This window comes from Oncorhynchus clarkii, chromosome 6 (assembly GCF_045791955.1).
Source record: "Oncorhynchus clarkii lewisi isolate Uvic-CL-2024 chromosome 6, UVic_Ocla_1.0, whole genome shotgun sequence".
Lineage (NCBI taxonomy): Eukaryota > Metazoa > Chordata > Actinopteri > Salmoniformes > Salmonidae > Oncorhynchus > Oncorhynchus clarkii.
Window position 1 is genome coordinate 78,485,750 of NC_092152.1, and position 19,838 is coordinate 78,505,587.

General features: G+C 42.4%; 1 protein-coding gene across 4 annotated transcripts; it reads right to left on the bottom strand.

The window, feature by feature from the left end:
* Positions 1-8,626: 8,626 nt before the first annotated feature.
* LOC139411656 (BTB/POZ domain-containing protein 1-like) lies at positions 8,627-18,891 on the bottom strand. 4 transcript variants are annotated; one of them, XM_071158266.1, is made up of 9 exons: positions 18,325-18,888; positions 16,747-16,903; positions 15,984-16,089; positions 15,026-15,223; positions 14,442-14,634; positions 12,435-12,522; positions 11,913-12,059; positions 10,151-10,318; positions 8,627-9,298 (listed from the first exon to the last, which is right to left on the bottom strand). In XM_071158266.1, exons 1-8 carry the CDS (start codon positions 18,741-18,743, stop codon positions 10,160-10,162), a joined length of 1,467 nt encoding a protein of 488 aa, XP_071014367.1. In that variant the 5' UTR covers positions 18,744-18,888; the 3' UTR covers positions 8,627-9,298; positions 10,151-10,159. The 4 variants fall into 4 exon arrangements, with proteins under 4 accessions (XP_071014367.1, XP_071014370.1, XP_071014369.1 ...); XM_071158269.1 differs by having other exon boundaries at positions 14,442-14,571; positions 18,325-18,887; XM_071158268.1 differs by having other exon boundaries at positions 8,627-10,318; positions 14,442-14,571; positions 18,325-18,891.
* Between the last annotated feature and the right edge of the window lie 947 nt (positions 18,892-19,838).

Sequence of the window (19,838 nt, forward strand, 5' to 3'; positions counted from 1 at the left end):
GCCCTAGACTAATAAGGAGAACATCCCATGCTTATACTATATTCTTCGATAGACATAGAAGTATGCTTTGTAAGCTTATTCTGTGTTCCTCCCAAACAGGACCCTATGCCCTATAGCAGAGATGCACAATTGGCGGACCTTGGTCCGGGTCCAGACCGAGTGAAGGTTCTATCTGGACCTGGACACATTTCTCATAAATAATTGTTAAATTAAATAATGATGAAGCAACACTTTTTTTCAATGTACACATAATGCACTGGCTCAGCGCAGGTCCCAGAGAGCGCCCCATAGAAAATCTTTGGAGGGAGTTGAAAGTCCGTGTTGCCCAGCAACAGCCCCAAAACATCACTGCACTAGAGGAGATCTGCATGGAGGAATGGGCCAAAATACCAGCAACAGTGTGTGAAAACCTTGTGAAGACTTACAGAAAACGTTTGACCTCTGTCATTGCCAACAAAGGGTATATAACAAAGTATTGAGATAAACTTTTGTTATTGACCAAATACTTATTTTCCACCATAATTCGCAAATAAATTCATTAAAAATCCTACAATGTGATTTTCTGGAATTTTTTTTCTAATTTTGTCTGTCATAGTTGAAGTGTACCTATGATGAAAATTACAGGCCTCTCTCATCAGGCCTCTCTCATCTTTAAGTGGGAGAACTTGCACAATTGGTGGCTGACTAAATACTTTTTTGCCCCACTGTATGTGCATGAGAATGGCACTGACTCCATTCCAGCCAAGGTTCAAATGACTGGCAGGGCAAGCAATAGCCCATTTCTCTCACCAAAGAAGAGAGATGGAGAAGTGAAGTGTGAGAGAGTAGGAAAGATACAAATTAAACCTGTGGTTTCTTATTTGTTCAAAATCTAAGCATTTTTTTCAGAAACAGGCACTTGTTATTTTTTGTGAAGATGCAGTCTTGTTTTGATTGAAAGGAGAACATTTGTGATAGACCTACTTTTATTTATGTTTAGGCTGCATATTTATTTTACCTCATGTTTATTGTGTCTGCATTGAAAATGTGCAATAAATATTGTTGAAATGTTATTGAAATGTAGTACTTTATTTATTAGCTATAAAGCTATAAGAACTACATATGCCCCCAAATCATAGCGCACGTTAGACATTTTAATGGTTTGGACCTTTGGGGGGAGAAAATGTTAGCCACTGGACCTCTTTGAATTCTAATGGTGTTCCCCTGCCCTTCTGGTCAATAGTTGGCCTAGTGCACTACATAGGGAATAGGTTGTCATTTCGTGATGGAAATAAAGGCTATGGGTTAAGCTCTGTAGGGAACCCCTCAGTCCCCCTCTGGAGCTCCAAACATGAAAGGCTACTTTAATCTTTCAGAGCACAAATTCATTGTCTGACCCCTTTTGGCTTCTCTGACACTCCATCCTTACCCATCGTCCTTACAAGCCTATTTAGCCAGCGCTAACATCCAAGCATAGCACATGAATCATCACTCAGTGTGACTTTTATGTCTGTTTCCAGCTACCCGTGCTCCTCAGCTCATTGTTTTCTCTGCACTGGAGACAGGTTACTCATAACTTCAATTGCCCAGAACCTTGTTCTTGATGTGGCTGTGTCGCAGTGTGGAGGTGATTACTGCTTTACAGCAACGGCAGTATGGCTCCGCGGTGACCCATTTCTCAGGCCGATAAGCGTGTATGATTAGGAAACTTTCCGAGGTGCAGCATCATTCTGGGTGTGAGTCGCAAATCCACTTCTACTGAGACGTCTCGCCCCATATAGGGAGGGAGGGAAGAAGGGGAAAGACGTTTCCTTTTGATGGACCTCCCTGTCTTTCCAGAATAATAACAAAAGTGTAGAACAGTGTGATATCAGAGAAGATTGGTTTCTGTTGTAAAAGTGAAAACCACTATATAGTTCAGAATCTGACTGATCGCATCAGTTCTTTCTGTGTACTGACACCTTATGTACCAATCTGTTGCAGACTACCTGACTGCTAGTATGATGAATAGCTTAATTTGACCTCACACACTCTTAAAACAGTAAAACACTAAAAAACACTCTCTTTGGACTTGATCAAGTTGTGATAGCCTTGTGCAGGGCTTTTTCCTATAGAGCTAAATAAAATAAATATGGAATGGTCTGCCGATCTATGTGACAGATTCAGATTCGGTCTCAACCTTTAAAGGGATACTTCAGGATTTTGGCAATTAAGCCCGTTATGTATACTTAACAAAAATATAGATGCAACATGTAAATTGGTGGCACCATGTTTCATGAGCTGAAATAAATGACCCCAGATATTTTCCATACATACAAAGCTTATTTCTCTCAAATGTTGTGCCACATTTGTTTACATCCCTCTTAGTGAGCATTTCTCCTTTGCCAAGATAATCAATTCACCTGACAACTGTGGCATATTAAAGGCTGATTAAACAGCATGCTCATTACACAGGTGCACCTTGTGCTGGGGACAATAAAAGGCCACTCTAAAATGTATAGTTGTGTCACACAACACATTGCAGAAATGTCCACCAGAGCTGTTGCCAGATAATTGAATGTTAATTTCTCTACCATAAGCTGTTTCCAATGTCGTTTTAGAGAATTTGGCAGTACGTCTAACCGGCCTCACAACCACAGACACATGTAGCCACACCAGCCCGGGACCTCCACATCCCGCTTCTTCACCTTCAAGATCGCCTGAGACGAGTCACCCAGACAACTAAATGAAACGGTTTGTTTGTACGACTGAGGTATTTCGGCACAAATTGTCAGAAACCGTCTCAGGGAAGGTCATCTGCATGCTCGCTGTCCTCACCAGGGTCTTGACCTGACTGCACAACTGACTTCAGTGGGCAAATGCTCACCTTCGGTACGCTGGAGAAGTGTGCTCTTCATGGATGAATCCCGGTTTCAGCTGTACCAGGCAGATGGCAGACAGTGTGTATGATGTCGTGTGTGTGAGCGGTTTGCTGATGTCAATGTTGTGAACAGAAAGCCCCATGGTTGTAGTAGGGTTATGGTATGGTATGGGCAGGCATAAGCTGCAACAAAGAACGCAATTGCATTTTATCAATGGCAATTTGAATGCACAGAGATGCCGTGATCCTGAGGCACATTGTTGTGCCATTCATCCACAACCATAACCTTATGCTTCAGCATGATAATGCATGGCCCCATGTCAGGAAGATCTGTACACAATTCCTGGAAGCTGAAAATGTCTCAGTTCTTTCATGTCCTGCATACTCACCAGACATGTCACCCATAGAGCATGTTTGGGATGCTCTGGATCAATGTGTAGGACAGCGCGTTCCAGTTCCTGCCAAGATCCAGCAATTTTGCACAGCCATTGAAGAGAAGAGGGACAACATTTCACAGGCCACAATCAACAGCCTGATCAACTCTATGCGAAGGAGATGTGTTGTGCTGCACGAGGTAAATGGTGGTCACACCAGATACTGACTGGTTTTCTGATCCATGTCCCTACCTTATTTTTAAGGTATCTGTGCCCAACAGATGCATATCTCTATTCCCAGTCATGTGGAATCCATAGATTAGGGCCTCATTTATTTATTTAAATTGACTGATTTTCTTATATGAACTCTTAAAAAAAATGTCATGTTGCGTTTATATTTTCTTTCAGTGGACTTCCCCAGAGTCAGATGAACTCATGGATACCATTTATGTCTCTGCATCCAGTGTGAAGAAAGATAGAAATAGTTTTGTGACCCAATGCTAACCAGTGTTAGCGCAATGACTGGAAGTCTATGGGAAACACTAGTTAGTAACTTCCTTCAACCTGCTTGCAGAGATATAAAAATGAGTTCATATGACTATGGGGAAGTAAATGAAGGGCTTCATTGCCAAAATCCTGAAGTATCCCTTTAATTCTTTACTGAAGACTAATCTCTTCAGTAGGTCCTATGATTGAGTGTAGTCTGGCCCAGGGGTCTGAAGCATGAACCACCCTTGCTGTCTCTGCCTGGTAGGCTCACCTCTCGCCACTGGGATTATCTGCCTCTGACCCTATTATGGGGGCTGAATCACTGGCTTGCTCACGTTCTCCCATGCCGTCCTTAGGAGGGGTGCATCATGTCTAGCCAGGCTTTTTTTGCTATACTTGACCTAAGTGGGTTGAGTCAGTGACTTGATCTCTCTTCCTGTCCTCAGGCTTGTGCAGTGGGGGAGATCTTTGTGGGCTATACTCGGCCTTGTCTCAGGGTAGTAAGTTAGTGGTCTGTTGATATCCGTTTGGTGGTGTGGGGGCTGTGCTTTGGCATCGTGGGTGGGATTATATCCTGCCTGGTTGTTGGCCCTGTCCATGGGTAACTTTGGACGGGGCCACAGCGTCCCCCGACCCACCCTGTCTCAGTCCCTAGTATCTTTGCTTCAATAGTCTATGTGCCGAGGGGCTAGGGCCAGTCTGTTCTATCTGGTGTAATTCTGCTCTTTTATCTGGTGTCCTGTGTGATCTTAGGTATGCTAAATCTAATCCCCCTCCCTCCCTCTCTCTCTCTCTCTCTCTCTCTCTCTCTCTCTCTCTCTCTCTCTCTCTCTCTCTCTCTCTCTTTGTCCCTCCCTCCCTCTCGGAGGACCTGAGCCCAAACACCATGCCTCAGGACTACCTGGCCTGATGACTCCTGGCTGTCTCCAGTCCAGCTGGTCATGCTGCTGATCCAGTTTGTGCTGTTCTGCCTGCAGCTATGGAATCCTAACCTGTTCACCGGTCGTGCTACCTTGTCCAGGACCTGCTGTTTAGACTCTCTCTCGTCTCTCTCTCTCTCTACCGCACATGCTGTCTCGGCCTTTGAATGCTTGGCTATGAAAAGCTAACTGACATTTACTACTGAGGTGTTGACCTGTTGCACCCTCTATAACCACTGTGATTATTATTTGACCCTGCTGGTCATCTATATGGACGTTTGAATATCTTAAAGAATGATCCAGCCTTAATGGCCAAGGACTCTTATAATCTCCACCCAGCACAGCCAAAACAGGACTGGCCACCCCACAGCCTGGTTCCACTCTAGGTTTCTTCCTAGGTTCCAGCCTTTCTAGGGAGTTCTTCCTAGTCACCGTGCTTCAATATCTGCATTGCTTGCTCTCTGGGGTTTTAGGGTGGGTTTCTGTACAAGCACTTTGTGAAAACTGCTGATAAATATAAATACATTTGATTGATTGATTGATTGATTGGTTGGTTGGTTCAGGTGCATCATTCAAGTCCCCCAAATACGCAAGGTAAGTAGTTTTGTAAGTTATGAGACTCTGCTATCTCTCTCTGAGATGTCCTCCTTTTCTTCACAGTCTGACTTTCCATTCCAGCGTCCTCTTCTCTCGCTCACGTATGAATCAACTGGAGCTTTCAAATCCCCCTCAGTGAATCCTCGGAGGCAGATAAGCATTTGAAGGAAGAAAAAGACCAGGGATGTGGAGAGTTGTGCTGAATTTTACAGAGCTATAGCGTATATGCTGGAGACACACACTCACTCATGCATGCATGTACATGCTCACACAGACACACAGGTGGAATTAGATCCCCCCCAAGCCAGACTGAGATCTGAGTCTGTGGGTACCTCAGGTTATCACCTACCAGCAGCACAGGGGTAGTTAGAGCTATCGCTCATGCTCCCAGAGAGGGGAAGTACTCAAGACAAGTCGAACAAGGCAAACTTGGGCTTAGCATGATCACAATAACTAAGGCGGATAAGTTTTGAAGAATTAAACTTTGGAGAAAGTAACGTTATGTGACGTTATCTGTAGGGATGGATTCCAAAGTTGCTAAACAAGATAGGAGTAGTGTAAAATGGTAATTTAGCAGATGATGCTATTCAAAGTGATTTACAGTTGACACATGGTATTCAGTACAGTATTTGTATGGCAGCTGCCTGTTGGCATTGCTTGGAGATAGGAATGGGGAAATCTAATCCTCAGGGTCTGAAGTACTGCTGTTTTTCTGACTTATTCGTGTCACTGATTGGCCAGAGAGTTTTCTCACCTGGGACATGTTCAGAAGGAAAACATGGTTGAACGTTGCAGATAGAAATGTCATGAATAAGAGACAAAATGATTCATTATTCTACATGTCATAGTCAGGCATGTTTGTTCTACAGTATATATTTCTACCCGAACGTTATGCCCCTGATGTCCCAGGTCTCTGACGCAATGGAAAGGGTGAACACCAGCAATGCTGGCGACTTCGACATCTAAATTAGTGTACCCCTGGCTTATGTGATAACCTACCATACCTTTAGGCTCAACTCTATTTCCCTCCTACCGGCAAGTTGTAAAGATCCCATCCTCTTTTGTTCTGTCCAGTCTCACAGTCCCAAAGGAGGCGCGAAGACACTGTGCCTTCTGAAGCAATTCACAGCAAAACCGCAGTGCAGAAAAACCCATTACCTTTGGAAAATAAGACGCCGCTGGTCCACAGAGCAGAAATTGCTTGAACAATCCCCCCTGATCTCAGCCCCGGAAAAATAAGTAAAGACGATTCTGAAAGTCAAGAAGATCCATAGCAGGTAAATAATAATGTGAGAAAAGGGCGAGGAAATGCCAGCCAGGAAGTCCCCATGTGTCCATGTGCAGAGAGGGGCTTTAGGCCTTACACACTCCAACAGGTCGGGATTGAACTCATCCTGTCTGTGAGTGGCACAGTATTACAGGCTTTTGGGCCTGGAGAGAGAAACATGATTGAGCCTTACTCACAGCGAGAGACATCAAGTCTTTAAATATTTCAATAGCTGTTTAGTGAAAACGGCCCTTAGCTTTGGATTCCATGTGTATCTCAGTCGGAATACACTGTCTCCCTGGGATCTAATAGTCTTACTGCAAGATGCCACCAAACATGAAAAGCAATATCCACCTGGGTCTTTACTGGCCTGTAAGCAATGTCAGCTTATGGAAATATCAATGTTTTACAGGGGGGGGGGGGGGCATGCAGAGATCAATGCATTTCATTTACAAATGTCCTGGATATATTCTGTATCTGGATATGGCTCAGTTATGGATAGCCAATATTCTCTACTAATATTCTCATTTGGATGGCTGAGAATTTGGTAGTAAAAGGAATACAAAGAATAATTACCTCATGCATAATCATCTTTCAAACCATAGGTGTTTTTTATTGTCTGTGCAAACAAAAGGTCAGAAATACCCATACATCACTTCCTACATTTGGTTATTGCTTTTAATAGTCTTTGAAGACTCATCACAAACCCCTAATGTGCACACATCCGTTTCAAAGTAGCTATTCAGGGAATCACTGTTCAACCAAAGTGCTAACTTATTCAGAGATAGCACACTGAATATTCATTAGGAAGAACACAAGTTGGTTGGCTTTTGGTAGTTTCATAATTTTGATCAAATAAGCAATAGTTTGCCTGTGGATATTTGTCTTCAATAGGTATACTGCTACTTACCTCTCTGCTACTGTCCATGTAGTGTGACAATTGGTTTGTAAAATATTGATATTGATATTTAATAGGTCTACTATTCAACGATAGCTGTCTGGAATAAGTCTACTATAACTATTACTTATCTGCCTTATTCAAGAGCTATGTTGTGTTTAGATGTTTGTAAGAGACAGTAAGATGTTCTGAGAATTCAACATGGTGGAATGGGAACATTTCTTCACCAACCTTTCAAACCCAGCCCCAAGTATGATTCTGGAAAATATTGCCAATTTTTACACCATTTGGCAAATTGTTTTTCACAAAATGTATTTTGCACGAAATATATCTATTTCAATAAGATTATTTCCTGAGCTTGACAATTGAACACATTTCTTCCCAGTAAAGTATGCCTAATGTGGAAGTGATGTAACTTTTTTTTTCTCACAGGCCAATGTCCTTGCCGGAGTGGCATTCCTCATTTAACAACAACAAAAAACAGCTGCTGCATCTTTGACAAGCAACCAAAGCAATTCAGCATATGAAACTAAAAAACAAGCATATCCCTTTCTCTCTCCTCCATTACCTACAAGGCAGGCCAACTTGTCTAGCATGTTATCTGATGTATATTACCTTTGATATTGTAGAAAATCAAACAAGTGGACATTCGAAAAACCATATTTCCATAGCATGGACAAGAGAGACCAGGGGTGGTTGGTTTTAGATCTGGAACTCATGCAGATACAAAGCTATTTAAAATGTATGCCTAGAAGCACAACACTTGATTCAGCTAATCAACTATTAATCAAAGCCTTGGTTGGTTGACTCAAGTATTAATGCTGGGATGGAACAAAAGCCTGCAGCACAGCGAGTGGGTTCAGGGTCCCTATGAACTGGTTTGAAGATAGGTTGGAGCAGGTGTTGTTGGAGAGCCATTGATTTAACTTGGAGCTCCACCTACAGGAACTATTGTAGTATTACAACTACTTGTTACGTTGCCATTCCCCCCCATCTTTCTGTATAGTCCTACATTATGTATGAGAGCATTAAATCTGTGATGTATTGTTGAACTGTTTCCCAGATTATGGGTGTGTTTGAGAGCATTAAATCTGTGATGTATTGTTGAACTGTTTCCCAGATTATGGGTGTGTTTGAGAGCATTAAATCTGTGATGTATTGTTGAACAACTTCACCGATCCCAGACTGTAGCTTTAATGACACACTTCACTGAATCATTTCAGAATGTATCAGACAAATACATCATTGGTGTCAACATACTTTATTGCAGAGAGATAAAAATATACATTTCCACTTGTTTCAGCAATTAACAGTCACAATATTATCCTGTCTTACTCTTAGATGACATGCTAAGGAAACAAATTAAAGCATGTAACATACATTGGCAAACTTTAACATACGCACAAATACTCAGACGTCACTAGTTAAGATTTTACTTGCACACGAAAAACCCCACCTGCAAATATAATCAATGAAGGTTAAGCACGAAAACAGTGGAACTTTTACCACGTCAGCATTCAAACTACAAAATGACATTGATCGAACAGTGAAGGGCACTCTGCGATTTTACACTACATGGGGTGTATTCATAAGTGCACACCATAGCTAAACGTTTTGCAATGAAAACGAGTTTCTTCAGGTAGTCCCTTCTCGTTTCAGTGTCTAGTGAATACACTCCAGACAACAGCACTGTAGTGGGTGATTCCCTGATGAAGGTACGGACCACAGAAAGCCAGTAGTAGAATATAGAACATTTCCAACTGTGTCATTGTCTACCAACACCCAGATTCCAGCCAGTCCACAGTCCTATTATACATCTCTACATGTAACAATCCTTTTTGAGTTACAGTTCTATTATGTCAAATGTCTCACACAGTGGAGGCTGGTGGGAGGAGCTATAGGAGGACAGGCTCACTGTATTGGCTAGGATGGAATAAATTTAACGGTATCAAAAATATGGAAACCACATTGACTCCTTACCATTTATTCCATTCCAGCCATTACAATGAGCCTGTCCTCCTATAGTTCCTCCCACCAGCATCCACTGATCTCGCACACATCCAAGTTCACAAACCAGCAGACTAGACCGACACTAATCCACTCCTTTTGGTTTCCAAAAGTCTTTGTATCCGTTCCTGAACAGCAGAAGGCACAATCCCTCTTGCCTGGGTGTCGGTCTGTTTCTGCCCTTTTGCCAACTCCTTCTGGAATCGTCTTGGACAACGACAGAAACGGACTCAGCCAGAGCACAAACAGATCTGGAACCAGGCTACAATCCTCCCTGCAGGGCGCCATTCCATTCCACTCTCAGACTTACCCAACCTCATAGGTAGTTCTCATTAGAGCACACCATAGCAAAACATTTTGGAACAGAAAACAAGTGCTTCTTATTGGACAAGCTCAGGTAGTACCTCCCAGTCGCACTGCGTTTCCTCCATTCTATGCCTACAGAACATGGCCCCCTGGTTTAGGTGTGGTAGATGGTGTCTACCTGACCCAGGGCATTGTTCAGCAGGGAACAACATTGCGGAACGTTCAGAAAGAAATACATTACCTAGAAAAAATATGCCGCAATGAGTCATCACGTCATCTCTATTCATGGCGTTTCTAGCTGCAACAGGTTTGCCTACCGAACACAACCCAGTCGTGTTTACTAGGGATCCATGTTTAATAGTACAAGCAACAGAATTTTTTTTTGTTTAAGTGCGGCAACGGAAACCAAAATGCAAAAATGTTTCATGGACGAGTTCAGGTCCATGGTTCTACAGGAGTTGTCTAGGTGTAGTAGATGATCTCTGGGATCTGTCCGTCCTCCACTGACGTGCCGTTGTTGTTCCCAGGAGAGCTGAAAAAGAAAAAGGTGGTCTTGGTCCCCGTGGCAGACTCCTGGCTCACTTTCTTTAACCCTTTAGTGCCGTAGTGAGAGTCCGGGCCCTACAGGAGACAAGTGGATTGTTAGCATAGAGAAATTATGCACAAAACGCAGTTTTCGCAACGTACTGAAATTATCCACCGTGAAAGCTTGACATAAAACATTCCTAAAAAATTGTAACAGTGAACTAATGGACACAATACACAAATAACTGTTTATACTGTAGTTGTTTTGTGTGAACAATCCCCTTAAGATGAGCTGACGATTAAAATGTTCATACAAAGTCTCAACTGTGGTCACACAGGGTTGATGATCTAGTAGAATACAGACCAAAACTAGTTTGCATCAACATTTGATTCAAGTCTATAATAACTATGCTGATGTTAGCAGCAGAGGCAAAAATAAAACACAATAGCCTATTTGTTTGTAAACATGCACTTGAGTACTGTCGTTATGGGGTGAGCGTACCTTTAAGGTTACACTTGAGTACTGTCGTTATGGGGTGAGCGTACCTTTAAGGTTACACTTGAGTATTGTCGTTATGGGGTGAGCGTACCTTTAAGGTTACACTTGAGTATTGTCGTTATGGGGTGAGCGTACCTTTAAGGTTGCACTTGAGTACTGTCGTTATGGGGTGAGCGTACCTTTAAGGTTACACTTGAGTATTGTCGTTATGGGGTGAGCGTACCTTTAAGGTTACACTTGAGTATTGTCGTTATGGGGTGAGCGTACCTTTAAGGTTGCACCTGAGTATTGTCGTTATGGGGTGAGCGTACCTTTAAGGTTACACTTGAGTATTGTCGTTATGGGGTGAGCGTACCTTTAAGGTTACACTTGAGTATTGTCGTTATGGGGTGAGCGTACCTTTAAGGTTACACTTGAGTATTGTCGTTATGGGGTGAGCGTACCTTTAAGGTTACACTTGAGTATTGTCGTTATGGGGTGAGCGTACCTTTAAGGTTACACTTGAGTATTGTCGTTATGGGGTGAGCGTACCTTTAAGGTTGCACTTGAGTACTGTCGTTATGGGGTGAGCGTACCTTTAAGGTTACACTTGAGTATTGTCGTTATGGGGTGAGCGTACCTTTAAGGTTACACTTGAGTATTGTCGTTATGGGGTGAGCGTACCTTTAAGGTTGCACCTGAGTATTGTCGTTATGGGGTGAGCGTACCTTTAAGGTTACACTTGAGTATTGTCGTTATGGGGTGAGCGTACCTTTAAGGTTACACTTGAGTATTGTCGTTATGGGGTGAGCGTACCTTTAAGGTTACACTTGAGTATTGTCGTTATGGGGTGAGCGTACCTTTAAGGTTACACTTGAGTATTGTCGTTATGGGGTGAGCGTACCTTTAAGGTTACACTTGAGTATTGTCGTTATGGGGTGAGCGTACCTTTAAGGTTACACTTGAGTACTGTCGTTATGGGGTGAGCGTACCTTTAAGGTTGCACTTGAGTACTGTCGTTATGGGGTGAGCGTACCTTTAAGGTTACACTTGAGTACTGTCGTTATGGGGTGAGCGTACCTTTAAGGTTGCACCTGAGTACTGTCGTTATGGGGTGAGCGTACCTTTAAGGTTACACTTGAGTACTGTCGTTATGGGGTGAGCGTACCTTTAAGGTTGCACCTGAGTACTGTCGTTATGGGGTGAGCGTACCTTTAAGGTTGCACAAGCGGTGTAACTAACGTTGGGTAAAATCTCCACCGGCTCCTTGAACATGACTCTGAACGTGTTGGCTGTTCCGTCACAGCTGAAGCCCGTGTCGTTTGTTGCTAGCGTTAGGCTTTTGTCACTCTCAATAATCTGAAAAAAATGGATACAATTATTGTCAATTACTGTTTGCACTATAGCTTAAAAAAATTAAAAAGGTTTTCTGAACAAATTCACTATAATGGCCTGGATCGTGTTCAGTTGGCACCAAACAGGGGACAAAAACATTTTGAAACAGAAAGGTACTACCTGACCTTGTCTAATAACCCAGGTTTTTGGTTTTCCACTGCAAAACGTTTTGTTACTATGTGCCCTACTCGACACAACCCTGGTAACCAGATCTCTTAGTGCTTCATACGCAGTAAGGAACATTGGAGAAGTTATTGTGTGACTGAAGCACTAACAGGACACATTTGGTCTGGCTACCAGGCTGATAACATCATTAGCTCTTCATTATTAAATGCTTACCTGTATATTAACCTGATAGTCCGTAGGTCCGTGGATCGAGCCATACAGTCCGAAACCCACCACTGATATTCTTCTATTTACATTAAATCTACAGGAGATGGAAATGACAAGATACCTTTAGAAACCTCAAACGAACGAACACAGCCTTTAATAATACACATGCAGTAGAAACTCCACCAATGGGAGACGAACACTGCCTTTATTAATACACATGCAGTAGAAACTCCACCAATGGGAGACGAACACTGCCTTTATTAAAACACATGAAGTAGAAACTCCACCAATGGGAGACGAACACTGCCTTTATTAATACACATGCAGTAGAAACTCCACCAATGGGAGACAAACACTGCCTTTATTAATACACATGCAGTAGAAACTCCACCAATGGGAGACGAACACTGCCTTTATTAAAACACATGAAGTAGAAACTCCACCAATGGGAGACGAACACTGCCTTTATTAATACACATGCAGTAGAAACTCCACCAATGGGAGACGAACACTGCCTTTATTAATACACATGCAGTAGAAACTCCACCAATGGGAGACGAAGACAGGCTTTATTAATACACATGCAATCGTCTCTGCCAATGGGGGTGTGGTGAAGAGGTATGAGGCTGGAGAAAGACCATCGCTCAAATTCACCTGGTTGACTCCTTTAACAGCACACATTGCAATAGAAGAACAACCATCTCAAACTATTCTGGGGGTGTTGATTTGCATTGAAATGTTCCACCACTGTAAAAAACAGTGATGTGGCTGGTTTTTTATGGCTCTGCCAGAAGCAACACCCCTCCAAAAATATGTTGAACCGACTTATTATTTTGACATTTTGTCATTTATCAGACGCTCTTATCCAGAGAAATCAGGTTTAAGTGCCTTGCTTCAAAACAGCAACCTTTCTTACTGGTCCAACGCTCTAACCACTAGGCTACCTGCTGGTTACTGGCCCAACGCTCTAACCACTAGGCTACCTGCTGGTTACTGGTCCAACGCTCTAACCACTAGGCTACCTGCTGGTTACTGGCCCAACGCTCTAACCACTAGGCTACCTGCTGGTTACTGGCCCAACACTCTAACCACTAGGCTACCTGCTGGTTACTGGCCCAACGCTCTAACCACTAGGCTACCTGCTGGTTACTGGCCCAACGCTCTAACCACTAGGCCACCTGCTGGTTACTGGCCCAACGCTCTAACCACTAGGCTACCTGGCTACCTGCTGGTTACTGGCCCAACGCTCTAACCACTAGGCCACCTGCTGGTTACTGGCCCAACGCTCTAACCACTAGGCTACCTGCTGGTTACTGGCCCAACACTCTAACCACTAGACTACCTGCTGGTTACTGGCCCAACGCTCTAACCACTAGGCTACCTGCTGGTTACTGGCCCAACACTCTAACCACTAGGCCACCTGCTGGTTACTGGCCCAACGCTCTAACCACTAGGCTACCTGCTGGTTACTGGCCCAACGCTCTAACCACCTAGGCCACCTGCTGGTTACTGGCCCAACACTCTAACCACTAGGCTACCTGCTGGTTACTGGCCCAACGCTCTAACCACTAGACTACCTGCTGGTTACTGGTCCAACACTCTAACCACTAGGCTACCTGCTGGTTACTGGTCCAACACTCTAACCACTAGGCTACCTGCTGGTTACTGGCCCAACGCTCTAACCACTAGGCCACCTGCTGGTTACTGGTCCAACACTCTAACCACTAGGCCACCTGCCGCTCATAAGTGTTTCTCTCCTCTGAGGTCTGTAGAAAAAGTCTTATAGGTTATTGAAGGACAAACCAGTGTTGTACTGAGGCTGCATTTGACACACCATCATCTGAATTAGTATTAATAGTTTATCTTTTTCCGTCTGAATAATTTGCATGTCCAAAAACAAATACGAGCCAAAAAAAAGCCATTTCTGTGCAAGGGCTTTTAGTCATTGTAATTGTATAGTGTGGGGCCGGTAGGACATTGTCACGGTGTAGACAAGCAGGTACACAGTCTCACCTGATCCTGTCACTGGTGCCACTGTATCCCCAGCGACTTTCAACCTGCTGGAACCTACTAATGCTGCCCTCCTTTCCTCGGAGGCAGCAGCGGGGCCTGTCAATGTAGTCTACCCGCGGCTTGGGGTTTACTGTAAAGTGTAAAAACAGATTTACCACCTCCCGATCGAACAATATTCCAGACTGGGCAGGCCCTGTTGCACAAGAAAGAATATCAAACTGGTTTCAGACTGGGCAGGCCCTGTTGCACAAGAATTAATATCAAAGTGGTTTCAGACTGGGCAGGCCCTGTTGCACAATAATTAATATCAAAGTGGTTTCTAGGGCTGGGTTCATTGGACAGCAGAAACACAAACACATTCATAAAATGATTATATACCGTTATGTTCAAAATGAATTCTAGGTTACAAGTATGTTCAAGTATTTACATTTTACAAAACTGAGCTTGATGAAAAGCAGTGCTTACTCGTATTAAAAAGTAATAACATTTAGGATATGTGAAATCTGACAAAGCAGAGTTCTAACTTATTTAGCATTTTAAACTACAACTCTCTGTGTGTATGTCTCAGACAGAGAGATGCCCACCCGCAGCAAACTCCTCCACAGTCATGAGTGGGAAGCGGATGAGGGTTAGGGCCTTGCCCAGAACCTTCTGTTTGTTCTCAGAGGTGAGGGGAAGCTGTTGCCTGTAACACTCGGCATCCGCCCAGCGCACCACCGCACCAAATAGACGGTTTTCGCGAATCCCCAGGGTGTCTCTCTCCAGCACTGCACACAGCGTATCTAAAAACACAGGCTCAGTGTTAGGTCTAGTACACAGTATGACAAAAAGGGAAGGGGTTAGGGTCAAAGGTTAAACTCAATTGCCTCCAGAATGCACCCAGAAACCAACATACACTTAAAGCAGTCAATTTCTTCCACTACCTCTATGATGGGAATCCTAATAAAATACTGATGGATTCTATTAAAATGTAACATGTTACAAGTTAAACTGTAGTTAGTTTGTATCCTGTTTAGTGAAAGATTACTGTGAGTATTAATGGAGTTTAGGCCATGAAACTGTGTGTACGCTCATTTAGAAACCATGACCTAATGATCAGGGTGAGGCCCAGAACAGAAGATGGACGGGGTGTGATTCTAACATCTGGTTAAACAAAGAGGACCATGGACATTCCACAGGGGAAAGGAGGGAAACTCATTGGGGTCATAAAATGTATAGCTGGGGAGGTGACACCTACAAGGGAAGAATATAAAATGTGTTGTGAGCTTTCTAATTGTAAACACTCAGCTGACTGTATCCTTGGTATTAAACACATGACACTTCTATTGAGCTTTTGGTCTCAATTCCTTATTGCAAAGAGGTAGCAATAGCATTTTCCTTTTTAACAACACTATAAGTCTATTGGCGGTTCCACTGTATATCATTGGGATATGTTCCTGTATATCATCCACTGTATATCATTGGGATATGTTCCTGTATATCATCCACTGTATATCATTGGGATATGTTCCTGTGTGAATAATAGGCCATACTGATGCATACCTAGGTCAATGTCAGTGAATCCTTCTGCGTTTATGGCATCACCGGTGCTTTTGTCTATTGTTTCCAAACAGAGGCTGGCAAGCTGAGGCTCATCGAATAGTCTGGCCTGCAGAAAGAATGAGCACGGTCCAAGATGACACATCAGCATGAGACACATGGGGAAGTTGTCTGTTCAAGTACCGCCCCACCAATTGGCACTTGATTTGATAAAGGCATAACGTAATATACAACATTCTAGGATCAAACTTGCTCGCTCAACAGAACAAAAACAGGAAACAAGAACACTTGAATATACCTTACATTTTTGAAGATGTTTTGTTTTGGAAGCACATTGGCCTACACAAATACTTTGTGGGATGTGACCTGTGTTTAAGCTAGTTTATTCTGTAGTACTACCCAAGTCATCTAGGCCTGTGTATTATCTTCAGTCATGGCTTAGGTTTTGGAGTTTTGATTACCCTGTTCTGAATTGTTACCCAAGAGGAATTGGCAGAGATGCCATCTTGGCTATTCTTTCTAAGTGATGAACTACAGTAGTCTATTCTATTTCGTGAAGAGCTGGCATATTCTTTAGTACCCACATGAGGGTTTTATGTATTATAGTTAATGATACCAGTTCTATATACTACCTGAGTGAGTAGCAGTATTATGTAGAATAGTTTATGCAATAGGAGTAATATTAGCAGCCCTATATACCTGAGTGAGTAGCAGTATTATGTAGAATAGTTTATGCAATAGGAGTTATATTAGCAGCCCTATATACCTGAGTGAGTAGCATGAATGCATTGTCTGCCCTGAGGTGTTTGGTAAGGAACTCCACACACTGAGTCTCTAGAGCAGGAACGGCATATTTCTTCGCCGTGTACAGAGTGGTCATCACCGTCTCTGGTCCTATGTGGACCTCGTCAGAGTACAGGAACCTACACACACACACACACACACACACACACACACACACACACACACACACACACACACACACACACACACACACACACACACACACACACACACACACACAGTAAGTGGTCAAAGAAGGTGGAATGTACAGGCTTCCAGAACACCAGAATGTCTGTCTTCTAAAACAAAAGCTTGACATTGCATATAGAAGAGAAAAACGTTTCATTTTTTAAAAGAGGTAAATAGGCATAGTAATTAGGAATAGCTCAGGCAGGAGCCTCGTTTGATATCAGTTTCATCAACTCACATCAAATCAAATTGTATTGGTAACATACACGTAATTAGCAGATGTTATTGCAGGTGTCTCAAAATGCTTGAGCTTCCAGCTCCAACAGTGCAGTAATATCTAACAAATTACACAACATATACATAAAACACACACCATTCTAAGTAGGAATCAATTAAGACTATGTACATATGGACGAGCGATGACAGAGCAGAACGGACTAAGATACAGTAGAATAGTATAGAATACAGTATATACATATGGATGAGCAATGTCAGAGCGGCATGTACTAAGATACAGTAGAATAGTATTGAATACAGTATATACATATGAGATGAGTAAGCCAGATATGTAAACATTATTAAGTGACTAAGATACAGTAGAATAGTATAGAATACAGTATATACATATGAGATGATTAAGCCAGATATGTAAACATTATTAAGTGACTAAAATACAGTAGAATAGTATAGAATACAGTATATACATATGAGATGAGTAAGCCAGATATGTAAACATTATTAAGTGACTAAGATACAGTAGAATAGTATAGAATACAGTATATACATATGAGATGAGTAATGAAAGATATGTAAACATTATTAAGTGACTAAGATACAGTAGAATAGTATTGAATACAGTATATACATATGAGATGAGAAATGCCAGATATGTAAACATTATTAAGTGACTAAGATACAGTAGAATAGTATTGAATACAGTATATACATATGAGATGAGAAATGCCAGATATGTAAACATTATTAAGTGACTAAGATACAGTAGAATAGTATAGAATACAGTATATACATATGAGATGAGAAATGCCAGATATGTAAACATTATTAAGTGACTAAAATACAGTAGAATAGTATAGAATACAGTATATACATATGAGATGAGAAATGCCAGATATGTAAACATTATTAAAGTGACTAGTGTTCCATTCCTTAAAGTGGCCAGTGATTTCCAGTCTATGTCTATAGGCAGCAGTCTCTAATGTGTTAATAATACATGAATATTATCATACAGACAATGCAATGTCAGCACTCATAACATAAGGGGAACAATTTAACTAACGTACTGGGGTAACAAACACCTCTCTATAAATATATTATATCGCAATGCAGTGCATGGTCGGTCAATAGATGTTACCTTAGCAAGGCTAGGAAGGCTGCAGGTTCCACATCAGGTAACTCTATCTCGGCCGAGGTGGTGGCCATTCCCCCGTTGAACATGGCGTCAAATACTGCACTACCAGCAGCTAGGACGAATTTATGCGCTGGTATCCTCTGCGCCTGTCTACCTTTACCGACAATAAACCTAACGTCACTGAGCAGTTCGTTATTGAAGAGAAACGCGAATCGCTCTTTTACTGAGCTCTTCGTGGCCTGCCAGTTGTACATAGGCTCCCGGTGAAGGCCACCCGACGGGGGTGAGATTGGTGCTGCGACCACGGGGACTGGCATATTCGAGGCCACTCCAGCATTTCTTCCCGCTCCAGAATGGGCGAAATTTGATGCTCGTCCTTCAAGATTGGACGGTGGACCGATGCCACCACCCCCAGTCGCCATTTCGTACCGTTGTCCTTATTGGCTTTTACGATTGATAACCGTGGAAAATATTAATGACGCATTTTTGCGTTTTATTGCGAATTTTTCAGACTAAAGGGCCAGTGTTTGTTACTGCTTTCTTTCTCGCTCTCCAGGAATGACGCACACTTCCGCGGTTTACGTCTCTTCCTGTGAATCCTTCTTGTTGTTTTCTTTTAACCCATTAGGTGGCGCTGTTTTCTGGTGTCAAGTCAAGCAGACAGCATCGCTGAATACCTTTATTTTGGAATTACCACAAATCTGTCTGGATCATGCATATTAGACACCCGACACGAAACACGACAACACACAGTTGATCATTTCCACACAATCCGAATGCGGCAGAGAAAAACTGCTTTGCAACAAGCCAAGTATTCTCGAATAGTTTATATACTCGTTTTTTTAGTTAATACTTTCCAGCTAAATTCTGGAAAATTGTCAAATCTTTGAAACACGGCTCCAACCCCTCCTTGCCCCGGCGGGTTTTGACAGCCTCTGGTCCCATACTAGACAACGTGTACATTTGTAGTGCTTTTACAGTTTTTCTCAGTCGCTTTGGTGCATTTTTCACATCATCCCTAACATGTGCAAAATAATAAGTGCATTTCTCAGAACAATTTGTACACACTGCAATATACAATAGATATGTTTCTAAAGCTAGTCAATCACTAAAAATCCTTAGTACATCTCTCAAAAGTAAATATTCATGCCAATGATCATGTCAGTGTCATCACAATGATAAGTCATTGAGTCATTGTTCACGAACAAGGTCGTCAAAATGTTTAGGCATGTTGTCAATGTAACTGTGTACTTTGACAGTATTACCTGATGTAAACTTAGGCTACAGTTTGGATGACAGTTACTGTATTGAAAATGCACAAGGCTGCACTTCTATGGCATATATCAATTTCAACAGTACTATTTACATATTACTGTATGTGAGTTATTGATTGAAAGAGACTGGACAACCCAAGGGGCACAAAGGGAAAAAAACTAAATTAGAAAGAAACACAGGAAACCACCCCTAAGGCACAACTTTGCCCGCAGCACTGTTGTGCTGTCTCTACACATCCAGAC